Source organism: Salvelinus namaycush, chromosome 15, assembly GCF_016432855.1.
Source record: "Salvelinus namaycush isolate Seneca chromosome 15, SaNama_1.0, whole genome shotgun sequence".
Lineage (NCBI taxonomy): Eukaryota > Metazoa > Chordata > Actinopteri > Salmoniformes > Salmonidae > Salvelinus > Salvelinus namaycush.
Genome location: NC_052321.1, coordinates 11032452 through 11050373, shown reverse-complemented (window position 1 = coordinate 11050373; position 17922 = coordinate 11032452). Strand labels below are relative to the sequence as shown.

General features: G+C 42.1%; 1 protein-coding gene across 4 annotated transcripts in view; it reads right to left on the bottom strand.

The window, feature by feature from the left end:
- Window positions 1-17922, bottom strand: part of LOC120060184 (probable E3 ubiquitin-protein ligase RNF144A-A) — a 63440-nt gene that overhangs the window by 10399 nt on the left and 35119 nt on the right. For 2 of the 4 annotated variants that reach the window (XM_039009319.1, XM_039009320.1), the window contains exons 4-5: window positions 10248-10308; window positions 4683-4902 (exon numbers count right to left, since the gene is read on the bottom strand). In XM_039009319.1, the coding sequence (XP_038865247.1) occupies window positions 4683-4902; window positions 10248-10308 (281 nt within the window). Of the gene's footprint in view, window positions 1-4682; window positions 4903-10247; window positions 10309-10715; window positions 11118-17922 lie in introns of all 4 variants that reach the window. The other 2 variants (XM_039009316.1, XM_039009318.1) reach the window with 2 other exon arrangements.

Below are 17922 nucleotides of genomic sequence, written 5' to 3'. Positions count from 1 at the left end.
TGGGAAGAGATTTTCATATATATATGAATCTTCCCAGCTCTGCAGATTTTGCTGTGAGAAGGCAGAGTCATTAGATCATTTATTTTGGTACTGTCCATATGTAGCTTGTTTTTGGTCACAGGTCCAGGAATGGCTGAAGCATTGCAACATTTGCCTAGAACTAACACTGCAGATAGCAATACTGGGTGATTTGAAAAGCCATAGTCAATCAATAAATAATATAATAATTATTTTTGCAAAAATGTTTCTTTAATTTACAATCTGTAGAAGCTATGAGAATAGAAAGGTTCAGTACTTTTGTGAAACATCACAGCACATTTGAAAAATATATGGCAAATTGAAATCCAAAATGGATGGTGTTAAGAGATAGATGGGAGGGGTTGAATGGAGCTGAAGGGTGGGATTAATAACAAGATAACCAATGTAAAACATACGGGGTCGGTAAATGTACATAGGTTCAGAAATGTTGTGAAATAGCACAGTTACAAATATAAATCAACTGGATGGACATCAGAAATAGAGGAAGGACTAAAAACAAACAAAATATAACTATTGTAAAATAGATTGTGTCTGTAAACTGTGTATAAGATGTATAAACTGAAGGTAGAAACCTAAGTGTTATTGTTAATTCGTTTACGCCAATTGGGGGAAGGGTGGTAGGGTTTGCGGGGAATAATAAAGGTGTATTCTAAGAAAAGTATGTATATCTATGTGTATATGTATGAATGTTTATATATGCATATACGTGTATGTACAGCCGTGGCCAAAAGTTAAGAATAACACAAATATTAATTCCACAAAGTTTGCTGCTTCAGTGTCTTTAGATATTTTTGTCAGATGTTACTATGGAATACTGAAGTATAATTACAAGCATTTCATAAGTGTCAAAGCCTTTTATTGACAATTACATGAAGTTGATGCAAAGAGTCAATATTTGCAGTGTTGACCCTTCTTTTTCAAGACCTCTGCAATCTGCCCTGGCATGCTGTCAATTAACTTCTGGGCCACATCCTGACTGATGGCAGCCCATTCTTGCATATTCAACGCTTGGAGTTTGTCAGAATTGGTGGGTTTTTGTTTGTCCACCCGCCTCTTGAGGATTGATCACAAGTTCTCAATGGGATTAAGGTCTGGGGAGTTTCCTGGCCATGGACCCAAAATATCGATGTTTTGTTCCCGAGCCACTTAGTTATCACTTTTGCCTTATGGCAAGGTGCTCCATCATGCTGGAAAAGGCATTGTATGTCACCAAACTGTTCATGGATGGTTGGGAGAAGTTGCTCTCAGAGGATGTGTTGGTACCATTCTTTATTCATGGCTGTGTTCTTAGGCAAAATTGTGAGTGAGCCCACTCCCTTGGCTGAGAAGCAGCCCCACACATGAATGGTCTCAGGATGCTTTACTGTTGGCATGACACAGGACTGATGGTAGCGCTCATCTTGTCTTATACGGACAAGCTTTTTTCCGGATGCCCCAAACAATCGGAAAGGGGATTCAGAGAAAATGACTTTACCCCAGTCCTCAGCAATCCAATCCTTGTACCTTTTGCAGAATATCAGTCTGTCCCTGATGTTTTTCCTGGAGAGAAGTGGCTTCTTTGCTGCCCTTCTTGACAGCAGGCCATCCTACAAAAGTCTTCGCCTCACTGTGCATGCAGATGCACTCACACCTGCCTGCTGCCATTCCTGAGCAAGCTCTGTACTGGTGGTGCCCCGATCCCACAGCTGAATCAACTTTAGGAGACGTTTCTGGTGCTTGCTGGACTCTTGGGCGCCCTGAAGCCTTCTTCACAACAATTGAACCGCTCTTGATGATCCGATAAATAGTTGATTTAGGTGCAATCTTACTGGCAGCAATATCCTTGCCTGTGAAGCCCTTTTTGTGCAAAGCAATGATGACACCACGTGTTTCCTTGCAGGTAACCATGATTGACAGAGGAAGAACAATGATTCCAAGCACCACCTTCCTTTTGAAGCTTCCAGTCTGTTATTCGAACTCAATCAGCATGACAGAGTGATCTCCAGTCTTGTCGTGGTCACTCACACCTGTGTTAATGAGAGAATCACTGACATGTCAGCTGGTCCTTTTGTGGCAGGGCTGAAATGCAGTGGAAATGTTTTTTGGGGATTCAGTTCATTTGCATGGCAAAGAGGGACTTGGCAATTAATTGCAATTCATCTGATCACTCTTCATAACATTCTGGAGTATATGCAAATTGCCATCATACAAACGGAGGCAGCAGACTGAAAATTAATATTTGTGTCATTCTCAAAACTTTTGGCCATTTACCCAAAAGATATATGGGGGATTGGAGATGATGCAGACAATTACATTGATGGAAGCAACAATCTTCCCGCATAATTAAGCTGACCCATCCCTAAGAATAATAAAATAAAAAAACGAACATTAACTAACTTTAGCCACCACTAGCTAACAATCAATGGAAGTGATGGGGCATGTTTTTTTATTTTTTTATTGTATGGCGAAATGACGTTTAAGTAGCAACTAAATGTAGAGCTGATGAGAATTGATTTGGCCATGGAGAAAGTTTGTTGTGGCTGTTAAGAGAAAACCGAACCATGGATCACAGTTTCTCCTGGCCCACAGACTACTTAAGTTGTACAATCCTGAACAGTCCCTTTAACACTGGGGCCTTTCGTGACATCTGAGGACAACTCAACAACTCTCTCCCCTTCACTCTTCTTTCAGATGGCTTTAACACTGGGCCACCAGATCCTATAATTTTAAGTAGACAACTCATCCAAGTTGGCTATGAGTTAGGATCATAAATTGATCTACTTGCTCCCGGTACAACTTTCACCGGGTGACTTTAGTCTACCCCGACTAGCCTTAACTGACCCCATGGGTCCCAGCACTACCATCAGGCAATCTGCTCCAACCAATACACTCGGTCATATTAAATATCCACAAAAATGTACTAGATGACTAGAGACTACTACATGATTCATGCCATAGCGTTACGCATGAGAGCAGCAGGCTTCCTGGAACCATCAACAGCAGTAGCTAGGCTGGTATCCAGAAACGGAGAGCTGGCTGGATTGTAAATACAGGTTCCCACAGGGACCAGAGGTTGTGTCCACAGTGTCTTCAGTAGAGAGGACAGAGGCTGTGTCCTAGGTAGAGGACAGATCATCAACATGAGAAGGAAACAATGACGGCTAAAAACAATGCATCATTGCACCAGGGTTTCCAAAATAAGAACATTAAGAACAAACTTATGTTTATGCTCTCAACAAAACAATGCTTACAGTGTAATTTATTGGGGAAAGCCAGCTAAGCAGGTTGATTGAATCAGGCCCCATGTGCTGCTTTTTGGGGTGAAATGTCATTCAAACTATTCAACTAGTTTGAGGTGATGGGAAGGAGAGTGAGTTAGTGGCACTACAGTCTCTTTCACTTCATTTAACATCCGATTTACTTAACAAAAAGGCACATCAAAAGGTGGTCCAGGTAAGTCATGACAGAGCACCGTGGGGGGGGGGGGGGGGGGGGGGTAAGCCTTCCCTCTTTTGTTCTCTATAGCCCCTCAAACAAGGGGGAGGCTGATGACATCACGACATGCCATCAGACCAACTCTGGCTTGAATGCCCTATACACCTTGAAGTCTGCAGTAAACTTTTTGCTCAAAACAGATTTTTTCCCTACCCTTTAGTGTATGTACTTGAATGTATTTATACTTGGGATATCGCTTTTCAACAGTAAAAAGTTCAAAGATGGCGTCATAAAGATAGTGAAGACAGGGGGAGGAAGATGACAAAACTCCAGCTCTATACCTGGTCTCTTACGGGTAGGAAGGATGTGTCCGGGAGGATAGGAAGTGATTGCGATGAAGAAAAAGAAAAGACGACTCTTGGGTGGTATCTAGATGGTCATACCTTCATACAGACTTTGTGCCATACTGGGATATTCAGTAATACCGGCATTGAACACAAGGTTCACTGATACTCTGTAATCCAAAAGGTTAGCAATGCTAACAAGCACATGTCAAATTCCATAGAGAACGATAACTAAATACTAACGAGCACATTGCAAACACTTTGTGCAGTTTCTGACCTACACAAGTAACAAACAAATTATACTCACAGTTTGCAGCACGCACAAAACAAATATTAGCCTGCAAGGCTCTTGATCAAGGAGGGGATTCTCTGCTGTTACCAAGCGAATGCTTAATTTTGGAAGAAGGTAATTAACGTTAGCTAGATAGCTAACTACCTACTAAATTAGCAAACCAAACGCACAACTGCAGAGCATTTATCACATTTTAGACAGTTAACTTTAAATGTTTGCCAGCTAGAAATCGTATAACTATTTTGTTTTGAATTCCATACCTTAACTAGATCACCTGGCGCATGCCGCACAACAGTTAGTGACTCACAAGGCTCCGGTCTACCGTCCTTGTGTGCTTGTAAACAAACGCCACGTGACTGGGGTCTACCATAAGCTTCATAATAATGTGACAGGTGAAATGAAGAACGCAATGTTCTTTATCTCCGAACATATTGCACAATTTGTATTTACTTAAGTAGCAAAAATACCCATTTATTAAAAACACTTAAAAATAAATTGTTTAAGCGGTATTGACAATTGAAAAACCATCCCGTGGCTTCTTCCAAATATCCTGGTATACCGCCAAGGCTAGAGGAGACCGTCTAGTTCCATACCTGGTCTCTCCAGGTAGGAAGGCGGTGATGGGTAGGTTGTTCTCCAGTGGTGGGCAGGCCTGCTCGGGGTGCCAGTTAGCCTTGCAGGCAGAGCAGAACTCCAGGGTGCACACTGCACACTGCACCAGCTGGGGCAGCGCCACCTCAGTCTCCTTCAGCTGGCACACTGCCTGGCACGACGACGAAGGGCACCACGTCAGACACGGGTCCAGAAGCACCTCTGTGGTGGCACAAAACCAGGTGTCACCAAAAGACTGTACTGTAACCCCCGCCCGCCTGTGTGGTAGTGGCATGGTGACCTGAGGTCATAAGTGATTGTAGTGCCTATGTCGCTACATGTGGTAACACACATTCAATGCATTGGCTTTTTGCAGAAATTACAGTGATATTAATGATATCAAAAACAATCCAAATACAATAATTCCATGTATTTTTTTACTACTTTATTGTTGATTGTCATCTTTCATGTCTGTGTGTATAGTGAGATTGGGAATTTCACAATTGGTTTGGTACACATACAATCATGTGTAATTTGACACACAAAATCACATTGTTGGTCCATAACAGGGCAGCTAAATGCACTTCTATTTTTCTCTATTTAAATTCAATTAGCATCTACCGAACTAAACAAAACTGGCAGATGCTCAATGTTTGGTCTGTCGCTACAAAACAAACCTGACCATCCTGTCCCAATCAAAAACACACACTGCTTGTGTCCAATAAAACAGCCCCTTGCTTGCACGCAATTCCACATATAGTCTTTGGCTCTGCCAAATATGGTTTGGTTTCAGACACTATTCTGACTCGCTGGCCTGGAACGTTGATGAGATGGCTGACTGCCTTTACCCACTCTTCTCCCTGGCTTTTCTTAAATATTTTTACCCATTTACGGGGTTCTAATGTGGCCACGGTCACCATATTGTGTGTGTGTTCTTGTATGTGTATGCATGCACACTAGAGTTGAATATTTTCCTGACATTTTACAAAGTGTTCCATCCTGAGAAAAAAAATCCCTTTTCTCCCGAGTATTTCCAGACAAAACCGGAAGTGCCATTCCAAAGCAAAAAAAAACAAAATGTACATAAGTATTCAGACCACTTTACTCTGTACTTTGTTGAAGCACCTTTGGCAGCAATTACAGAGCTGAGACTTCTTCGGTATGACGCTAAAAACTTGGCACACCTGCATTTGGCAAATTTCTCCCATTCTGCAAGTCCTTTCAAGCTCTGTCAGGTTGGACGGGGAGCGTCGCTAGACAGCAATTTTCAGGTCTCTCCAGAGAAGTTCGATCAGGTTCAAGTCCGGGCTATGGCTGGGCCACTCAAGGACATTCCGAGACTGTCCCGAAGGCACTCCCCGCCTTGTCTTGGCTGTGTGCTTAGGGTCGTTGTTCTGGTGGAAGGTGAACTGTCGCCCTAGTCAGAGGTCCTGAACACTCTGGAGCAGGTTTTCATCAAGGATCTCTGTACTTTGCTCTGTTCATCTTTCCCTCGATCCGGACTAATCTCCCAGTCCCTGACAATATTTTTTTGCGCTAGTTGGCTGTACCTGCACAAAAACTCCTGTTTTTTCATTCATAACTTTTTTCAGCCAATTTGTTTTTAGCATTTTTATTTTGATGACTGATCAAAACTCATTTTCTCATGTCTCTTGTCCCTCTGCAGCACATACATTTGTAAAAATGTCTAAAAATCTGTTTTCACTTTGTCATTATGGGGTATTGTGTGTAGATTGATGAGGATTTAAAAAAAATGTAATACATTTTAGAATAAGGCTGTAACGTAAGGTTGGGCGATATGGAAAATAAATTATCACGATATATATCTATATATTTTTTTAATTCGATAATGATAATTATCACAATAATCAAATAATGTTTAAAAAAGGTTCATATCTGCTTCAGACTCAAGAATGCCTGAACAAACCAAAAGCTTTAATGTTTATTTATTGTCAGAAGGGTAACTCACAAATAACATTTTAACTCCACTTTTTTTAAAAGATGTAAACCCTTACAAGTCATGAGAGAAAAAAAATACATAAAATAGTGCAAGTCAATATGCATTATAACTGTTAGCCTAATGGCACATCACAGTTGAAGTTGGGGTAGTTGTTGTCTTACAAGCAAGAAGGACAAGTCTGTCTATGGCTTTAAAGCTGCCCTATGGCAGGGCACTATGTTGCCACCGGTGCTAAAAACAAGCTCTGAGGGGGAGCTGGTCGCAGGAATGCACAGGTAGCACTTTGCCAGGTGGCTGACTTTGGGAAGGTTTTTTGGGTGGATCTTCCACCTGTCCAGTGGATTGGTTTCACTGTCAGCATTAGGAGACTGAAGGTAGCAGCTGAGTTCCTTTTCTACCAGCTGGATTTCAGTAAAACCTGTGGTGGTGGAGCATGGCTTTTTGAAAAAACTGCCTAGTGACTCTTTTTAGCTGGCAAAGCAGCAGCAACATCTCCCTGTGCTGGGCTTGGTTTTTCATGTCCCTCATTGACCATCTCTGAGACAGCTCTTGCTTTTACGTGGCCCACCTTCTCCTCTTTGATGTAATGTGTTTTAAACCGAGGGTCGACCCGACGAGGCTATGTCCAGGAGGTCATCTGTGGCTAGGTCATCATATTTCTCATTCAGATAGTCCATGACTACCGTTTTGATGGTTTGGGTGAGCTCTGTTTCACCATCATCAGGTTTCATGACCTCTGTATTGAACAGGTGTAGTACTGGCTTCAAGTAAGACACACTGACATAAGACTCACCAGACATAGAGCATCTGTGAATTCTAGGAGTGGGGTCAATGCCTGGTTGATGGACTCAAGAACATCTATATAGGTGGGAGCTAAGCGCCAGGTCTTCTTGTCACTGGACAAGACCTGTGAAGTGGCTTTCTCCTGCTCCAGTACTCTTTGCACCATCTTTTGACGTGATCCCCACCTGGTAGGTGACTGTCACCAACTTGTGCTGGGGTAGGTTGTGTTCTTTTTGACCAACTGTCAGGTCTCTTCTTTTCCCATGAATAGGAAAAGGCACCTACCACTTTCCTACACACTCCAATTGCTCAATCACCCGTTTGTCTCTACCCACTCTCTCTAAGAGAAATCAAAAGATTTTAATAAAATGTTAATCACAATAATCCCTTTGATTTAAGTTAAATATTACATTTGTACTTAACTAGTTGATAAAAAAAAAAAAAAACATTTAGTTTCATCTAACCAATTACTTCAATATACACAATTGACAAGGTTACTTACGAAGTGCAGACGATCTCCAAAACATTGCTGTCGGGTCCATTTGTTGATTTGAGCGGCCTTCACCGCGTTCGCACCACTATCCGTTGTAATGCAGACCTGTCTGTCTTGACTGAGTCCCTAGGAGGTGAGAGCGTCAATGAGCCCCTCTGCTATAGCTTCACCCGTGTGGTCGTCAGGAAAGTATGATGTTTGAAGGCATTTATTTAGAAGATTCCAGTCTTTGTCAATATAGTGGATAGTGAGGCTAATATAAGGCTCTGACGTGCGACTAGACCACAGATCGGTAGTAGTAGCAAAATACATCAAATCTGTCTTGAGCTGTTCCTCAACTTTTTCTCTACACTCGGCGTAGAGTTTAGGCAGTGCGGTGTGAGAGAAATGTTTGCGGCCAGGGGGCATGTACCTGGGGTCAATTAAATTGATAAGCCTCTTGAAACCTTCCTTTTTGACTGCACTAATTGGTAGCATGTCCTTAGCAATGCAATGCATAAGAGCTTTTGCAATGTCTTTTCGATGTTTGCTCGTAGGGCATAAACACTGTCAGTATTGACTGCTTCAGATTGGCTGGTGCTTGAGGGGCGTTTATCAATACCGTGGCCAAACTCAAACTTTCTGCATGTGCCCTTGAGTCATTTTTCTTCAGATGGTGACTTGGTAGCCACCTGTGTACAGCACAATTTGCACCGAACATTGCTCTGTTCCTTGTCGGACTTCAAAAAGCCAAACCACTTCCAAATAACTGAAACAGTTGAACCCCTTTTATCAATAATTTCTATGTTGGAAGCTGCTCCTTCTCCATGGCTATCACTGCCACTGTTTTTGCCTACATCACACATTTTTCGTGGTTAATAGTGGCTACTCCATCACTCGAGGTGCTAAGTGGTTTTTAGTCTGCGTATACCTCTCCACGTGCATATTTTCACTTCTCCGCCGCATGTTCCTGCTGCGTCAGAGGTGAAATTGACTGCTGTACTTAAATATTCGATATCGACATTATCAAAAATGTATCTTAACGTTTTTATATCGTTATTGAGGGAAGTAATTACCTCGATACTTATTGATTTATCGCCCAGTCCTACTGTAACATAACTAAATGTGGAAAAAGGAAAGAGGTCTGAATACTTTCCGAAAGCACTGTAGCCCTCTCTTTCCTCTCTTTGATAGCGGGTTGTGTTCAACTTGATTGGGACAGAGACAGGCTTGAAGCCAGGACACGATAGGTCAGCCAACAGGACAAACATTCTGATTTGGGGATGACACTGCTGATAATCCTCCAGTCCACCAGGACTGGAGACCGTGAGAGTCCAGGTAAAGAATGAGAGATGTTATAGAGAGAGTGGACAAAGGCTGTACACACATGACAAGGTAGAGGGTTGTCATTGTCCTCCAGATCACTTTAAAATGGTGTGGGGAGACAAGGGAGACAGGTGGGGCTCCTGTGACCAGCGTAGACACCTACGGACAGGCACGACACACACACGGACGAGCGACACACACACACGGACGAGCGAGCGACACACACACGGACGAGCGAGCGACACACACACGGACGAGCGAGCGACACACACGGACGAGCGAGCGACACACACGGACGAGCGAGCGACACACACGGACGAGCGAGCGACACACACGGACGAGCGAGCGACACACACGGACGAGCGAGCGACACACACACGGACGAGCGAGCGACACACGGACGAGCGAGCGACCCACCCACGGACGGACGGCCGCGAGACACACACACAGACGGCCGCGAGACACACACACAGACGGCCGCGAGACACACACACAGACGGCCGCGAGACACACACACAGACGGCCGCGAGACACACACACAGACGGCCGCGAGACACACACACAGACGGCCGCGAGACACACACACAGACGGCCGCGAGACACACACACAGACGGCCGCGAGACACACACACAGACGGCCGCGAGACACACACACAGACGGCCGCGAGACACACACACAGACGGCCGCGAGACACACACACAGACGGCCGCGAGACACACACACAGACGGCCGCGAGACACACACACAGACGGCCGCGAGACACACACACAGACGGGCGCGAGACACACAGACGGGCGCGAGACACACAGACGGGCGCGAGACACACAGACGGGCGCGAGACACACAGACGGGCGCGAGACACACAGACGGGCGCGAGACACACACACACACACAGGGACAGGCGCGAGACACACACACATGGACGGGCGCGAGACACACACGGACGGGCGCGAGAACACACGCCACACACACACACCAGGCTATGAGTGGTGAGGCTGTCACAGATCAATTCCTCTCCCACTCACCCCTTTCAAACTGTAGCTTCTTGTGTCTCTGCAGAACCTCTGAAGCCACCATGCACTCGATCTGAGGAAGAGAAGAGGAACATTTTGGAACATGATGTGCTTTTGATAGCTTACCAAGGGAATATCGGACAGGATGCTTTCAGTTACACCACAAGATAATCAATTACAAAACCCCACTCAATTCCAGCATCATTAGAACTAGCCAACCTGTTTTAAAGAGAGGAATATATGCATACTGGCAAGCTATACGGAGGGTTAAATGTGGTCATTACAAGACAATGAAAAGAACATTCGGTGGTGGGGGGGTTTATCAAAGACGTAGCTGTCATAGCAGCTGAATGAGTACACCGTCTGACTTGGGTTACAAGCCGGGTTCTATTAAAGGGCCAGTGACTTTGATTGATTGGAAACATACGGCCGTGCCACCAGCCTCCGAGACAGAGAGAGTGAGTCCATCAAGCAAACTACCTGGAGAGGCGAGGAGCGGTGCCCTTGGATTGACCTCAAATCGGGGAGTGATGCAGGAGAGCAGAGCCCATCCACTCTGTATAAGCACGATGACACGTTTAGAGGGGGAGCCAGAGCTTGGCCAGATGATTGCTGTGGTGCGAGGGAGCTTGGCCAGATGATTGCTGTGGTGCGAGGGAGCTTGGCCAGATGATTGCTGTGGTGCGAGGGAGCTAGGCCAGATGATTGCTGTGGTGAGAGGGAGCCGGAGATAGGGCAGATTGCTGTGGTGAGAGGGAGCCGGAGATAGGGCAGATTGCTGTGTGGAGGAAGCATGGGGGAAAGCTAATGTCTGCTCAGCAGGAAACCCCAATTAAAAACAGTCCGTCTGCAGATTCAGGTCTCAGGAATGGATGTGGAGATCTTTGAAGGACATGTGAACAAATGTAATTAATCCAAACAACTCACATATGTATCTATATGTTCATAGTAAGTTGTTCAAAAGGACAAAATATCAATAAAAGTTGGGCCAGGAAAGACAACAATTTCAGTGACATTTTAAAACCTGTCCCCTTCACATCCAAGACACCACCTTCACTTCCATTGTTTTTGATCAATGCTAATATTAGCAGTTGTTAGCAGGAGCTAAGTACTGAAAAATCTGAAGCGTGAATTAAAGTTGCTTGCCCACAGGTTAAGTGTCAAGGTACAGAGACATTAACTATGTGAGTGAGTGGTATCTAAGAAAAATTATCTATAAATGCATATATTTTGTGCTTTGTTACTTTCTTGTTATTGAATACTTTTCACATTTTTATCTGTGCCACGCACTCGGTGCATGTGGCAGTCATCTTTGCTGGAACTCCCCTCCCACTTCCTGCTTTATAAATCGAACTACAGTTCCCCATTAGGCCATACTCATTCCTGCCTCAAGAGTAAGGATGTCATCTCTGTCTGTGGCAAAAAGCTTTTCCTTGGATCTCTTCAAAGTTGAGGGTGACATCCATCACAGGTTCAGAAAACTCTTGTCTGTGCTGAACAAAGGAGAAAGCCCCATATGCACTGAGCCTGGCTTAACTCCTGTAAGGAGACCAGTCTTACAAGTTTGCTGAGGCATTTCTCAGTGAAACCAAGTAGTACTACGGTGCAGAGTTGGAGACTTACTTACTTACTTACTTTATTGTCCCCATGGGGAAATTTTGTTGCAGTGTCATGTACACATTTAAAGTGGCGTTAAATACAAAACAAGATTGACAATACAACTTTCAATAACAGTCACGCACCAATAAAAAAAAAATTATAGTAAGAAATAAGAAATTTAAAAAATAAAACATTTAAAACATTTAAAACATTTAAAACAAAGACTAGCCTGCTGGCCTTAAAGGTCAATGGGAACATTTGCCCAAGCTATTTAAGAGGGATATCACACCTGGCACAAATGATTGTCTCGTTCTATTTTTCCTGCTGAGGGGTGCCCTATACCTGCGCCCAGAGGGGACTGTCACCTTCAAGTCCAGCGCAGCGGCTGCTAGGGTGAACTTAAACAGCTAGGTGGAGAAACAGAGGGGAAAATCAATAACATGGTGGGAGGGGACTGTAAACTAACACAAATAGTGTTGGTGAATGCCATCTACTTCAAGGGCCAGCGGAAAGAGGAATTTGAGTAGGCCAAAACCAGAGAAGCTCAGTTCAAAGTGAGCAAGATTGAGTGTGCTGTGGAAATGATAACAATGTACAATTTCCAATTGGCAGTCATCCCTGAGGCCATCTGCCAGACTCCGAAGATTCTCAGATCATTCCCATCATAGGGCATGCTCATCATGCTCCCTGATGAGGGCTGAAAAAGCTGGAGTTTCACCACTGGGGTTGAGAAGCTGAAGAAGAATCTCACAAGAACTCTTGATGTGGACAGGGCCAAAAAGGATGCAGTACATGAAGGTAAGGGGTAAATCTGCCAAAATGTACCTATGACCTGAAAGTAGTTAAGCCCAGCATGGGCATAGTGAACAACTTCAACTCATCCAGGAGCGATTTCTCAGGCATGTCGCCCAACAACGACTTGGATTTGCCCAAAGCCTTTAGAGGTGAACGAGATGGGCACTGAGGCAGCTACCACCACCACCAGCATGCTTGCAGAATATTACTTTATCTGCTGCTTTTTGCTAACCTAAAAACACACCTTCAAAGCGGACTACCCCTTTTTGTTCTTAATCCAACACGACAACACCCAGAACATCCTCTTCTGTGGCCGTTACTCCGCCTTAAAGGGATAATCCACCCCCAGAAATAAAAATCATGAAACTTGTCAATTTGGTGAAAGCCTATGTTCTATCAGTGGGTAAAATAAAACATTTCCCCATGATTTAACTTCTAAGTAGTCCATCTGTGAAAATCGCGTAGGAATGTGTCAAAGTGCATTCGGAAAGTATTCAGACATCTTGACGTTTTCCACATTTTGTTACATTACAGCCTTATTCTAAATTTGATTTTTTTAATTTTATAATCCCCTTCTCAATCTACACACAATACCCCACAATGACAAAGTGAAAACCAGTTTCGAAATTTTGGCAAATGTATTAAAATATATATATATATATATTTTTTTTTATACCTTAGGTACATAAGTAATCACACTCTTTGTACGGAGACTCGATATTGAGCTCAGGTGCATCCTGTTTCCATTGATCATAATTGACATGTTTCTTCAACTTGACAAGAGTCCACCTGTGGTAAATTGAATTGATTGGACATGATTAGGAAAGGCACACACGTGTATATAAGTTCCCACAGTTGACAGTGCATGTCAAAGCAAAAACTAGGCCATGAGGTCGAAAGAATTGTCCGTAGAGCGCCGAGACAGGATTGTGTCGAGGCACAGATCTGGGGAAGGGGACCAAAACATTTCTGCAGCAGTGAAGGTCCCCAAGAGCACTGTGGCCTCCATCACTTTTAAATGGAAGAAGTTTGGAACCACCAAGACTGGCTGGTGCTGGCTGCCCGGCCAAACTGAGCAATCGGGGGAGAAAGGCCTAGGTCAGGGAGGTGGTCAAGAACCCAATGGTCACTGACAGAGTTCCTCTGTGGACATGGGAGAACCTTCCAGAAGGACAACCATCTCTGCCGCACTCCACCAATCAGGCCTTTATGGTAAAGTGGCCAGATGAAAGCCACTCCTATGTAAAAGGCACATGAAAGCCCACTTGGAGTTTGCCAAAAAGCACCTAAAGGACTCTCACCATGAGAAACAAGATTCTCTGGTCTGATGAAACCAAGATTGAATTCTTTGGCCTGAATGTCAAGCGTCACGTCTGGAGGAAACGTGGCACCATCCCTACGGTGAAGAATGGTGGTGGCAGCATCATGCTGTGGGGATGCTTTTGAGCAACAGGGACTGGGAGATTAGTCAGGAAAGCTGAACGGAGCAGAGATCCTTGACGAAAACCTGCTCCAGAGCACTCAGGACCTCAAACTGGGGCGAAGGTTCACCTTCCAACAGGACAATGAACCTAAGCACACAGCCAAGACAACGCAGGAGTGGCTTTGGGACAAGACCTTGAGTGGCCCAGCCAGAGCCCAGACTTGAACCCGATCGTACTTCTCTGGAGAGACCTGAAAATAGCTGTGCAGCAACGCTCCCCATTCAACCCGACAGAGCTTGAGAGGATCTGCAGAGAAGAATGGGAGAAACATCCCAAATACAGGTGTGCCAAGCTTGTAGCGTCATACCCAAGAAGACTCAAGGCTGTAATTGCTGCCAAAGGTTCTTCAACAAAGTACTGAGTAAAGGGTCTGAATACTTATGTAAATGTGAGTTTATTTTCTTTATACAGTACCAGTCAAAATTTCGGACACACCTACTCATTCCAGGGTTTTTATTTATTTGGAGTATTTTCTACATTGTAGAATAATAGTGAAGACATCAAAACTATGAAATGACACATATGGAATAATGTAGTAACCATAAAAAAAAAAAAGAAGTTAAGCAAATCAAAATATATTTTATATTTGAGATTCTTCAAAGTAGCCACCCTTTGCCTTGATAACAGCTTTGCACACTCTTGGCATTCTATCAACCAACTTCATGAGGTAGTCACCCGGAATGCATTTCAATTAACAGGTGTGCCTTCATAAAAGTTCATTGGTGGATTTTCTTTCCTTCTTAATGCATTTGAGACAATCAGTTGTGTTGTGAAAAGGTAGGGGGTATACAGAAGACAGCCCTGTTTGGTAAAAGACCAAGTCCATATTATGGCAAGTACAGCTCAAATAAGCAAAGAGAAACAGCAATCCATTATTACTTATTAAGAAATTGTGTTTTCGTTTCAGTCTCCTCAAACTCCACTAACTGAAACTAATTGTATGGATTTTTTTCCGAATAATAACATCTGTACAGAAAGACTCATGTGAAGGCCAAATTACAGAGGAGGAACTTCTTGGTGCAAGTAAAGCCTTTAAGGCTGGGAAAACTCCAGGGCAGGATGGCATACCAGTGGAAGTATACAACACTTTTTTTATATACCCAGAGCACCATTATTATCATGTTTTAACCACTACTATATAAATGGTAGCTTATCGGACACGCAACAAGGTCTGATATCATTATTATTGAAACAGGACTCAAGTGGTATATATATACAGTATATATATATATATATAAAGATCCAGTCCATTAAAAAAATTTGAGACCTCTTACACTTCAGTGTTGTGATGCAAAAATCCTAGCAAAATGCTTGGCGCATAGAATTTAAGAAAATGTCAGATATTATTCATCCTAATCAGACAGGTTTTTTACATGGACGATACATTGGAGATAATATAAGACAAGTACTGGAAACAATAGAACACTGAAATACCGGGGACACCAGGCCTGGTTTCATAGCTGATTTTGAAAAGGCTTTTGATAAAGTACGACTGGAGTTTATATATAAATGCCTAGAATATTTCAATTTTGGGGAATCTCTTATAAAATGGGTTAAAGTTATGTATAGTAACCCTAGGTGTAAAATAGTAAATAATGGCTACATCTCAGAAAGTGTTAAACTATCTAGGAGTAAAACAAGGTTGTCCACTATCGGCATATCTATTTATTGTTGCCATCCGAAATGTTAGCTGTTAAAATTATATCAAACAATAATATTAAGGGATTAGAAATCCCTTAGGTGTCATTGTACGCTGATGATTCATGTTCTTTTAAAACCACAATTAGAATCTCTCCACGGCCTCAGAGGATCTAGATACTTTTACTATTTTCTCTGGATTAAAACCAAATTAAGTGTACTATATTACGTATTGAATCACCAAAAAAATGCAAATGTTACATTACTGTGTAGTTTACCAATTAAATGGTCTGATGGAGATGAACATACTCGGTATACAAATTCCAAAAGAAAGAAATGATCTCCAATTTTTTATAGAAAGTTAGCAAAAATAGATAAGATCTTGCTATCATGGAAAGGAAAATACCTGTCTATTTGTGGAAAAATCACCCTGATGAACTCTTTAGTTATATCACAGTTTACCTATTTGCTTATGGTTTTACCTACACCTAGTGACCTGCTTTTTAAATTAAATGAACAAAAAAATATTCAATTTTATTTGGAATGGCAAGCCAGACATAATCAAAAGGGCCTATTTATAACGAATATGAATACGGAGGGCAGAAATTATTCAATATTAAAGCATTAGACCTCTAAAGGCATCAGTCAAACAAAAGTTATACTTAAATCCAAACTGGTTTTCTAGTAAATTGGTAGGAATGTCTCATCTTATGTTCAAGAATGGCCATTTTCCCTTTATTCAAATTGCACCTGCTCACTTTGTTGTTTGAAAAGGAAATAATCTCAAAAATATTGTTATTTTTTTAAACAAGCCTTAGAAAGTTGGTTGTAATTTCAGTTTAATCCACATGAAAAGACAACAAATAATACAACAAATATTGTGGTTAAACTCAAATATACTAATTGATCAAATAAAAAACGTATTTTTCGAAGAAATGTTTAAAAAAGGTATAATTTTTGTGAATGATATCCTAAATAGGACTGGTGGAGTTGTCACACATGCAGCTAACACAGACATATGGAAATGTCTGCTCTACCCAAAATTACAACCAACTAATTGCAGCATTACCACAAAAATGGAAGAGGCAAGTAAAAAGGGGAAAAAATAAGGAACTTGTATGTCGGCCCTGTATTAAAGAACATAAATGGTTAAAGAAAAGTGTGACAAATAAAACATATACCAATTTCATTTGAGGACCAAAAAACTGACAGCTGTGCCATATAAATTGCAAAATAGTTGAAGAGATTTTCGATGTACCCATTCCATGGCATATGGTTTATGAATTAATACGCAAAACAACGCCGGATTCAAAACTTCAAATTACTATACAAAATTCTTGCAACCAATAGAATTTTATATATACGGGGGATACAATCTTCCCAGCTCTGCAGATTTTGCTGTGAGAAGTCAGTCATTAGATCATTTATTTTTGTACTGTCCATATGTAGCTCGTTTTTGGTCACAGGTCCAGGAATGGCTGAAGCATTGCAACATTTGCCTAGGACTAACACTGCAGATAGCAATACTGGGTGATTTGAAAAGCCATAGTCAATCAATAATATAATAATTATTTTAGCAAAAATGTTTCTCTTTAATTTACAATCTGTAGAAGCTATGAGAATAGAAAGGTTTAGTACTTTTGTCAAGCATCACAGCAAAGTTGAAAAATATATATGGCAAATAGAAATCCAAAATGGATGGTGTTGAGAGATAGATGGGAGGAGTTGAATGGAGCTGAACGATGAGACTAATAACAAGATAACCAATGTAAAACATACGGGGTCTGTAAAATGTATAGATTCAGACATTTTGTGAAATAACAGTTACAAATAGAAAGAGGAAGGACTAAAAACAAAAAATATAACTATTGTAAAATAGATTGTGTCTGTAAAATGTGTATAAGATGTATAAACTGAAGGTAGAAGCCTAAGTTATTGTTAATTTGTTTTCTCCAATTGGGGGAAGGGTGGTAGGGTTTGCGGGGAATAATAAAGGTATATTCTAAAAAAAAGTATGTACAGTGGGGAGAACAAGTATTTGATACACTGCCGATTTTGCAGGTTTTCCTACTTACAAAGCATGTAGAGGTCTGTAATTTTTATCATAGGTACACTTCAACTGTGAGAGACGGAATCTAAAAAATAAAAAATTATCCTCTAAATGCTTTGTA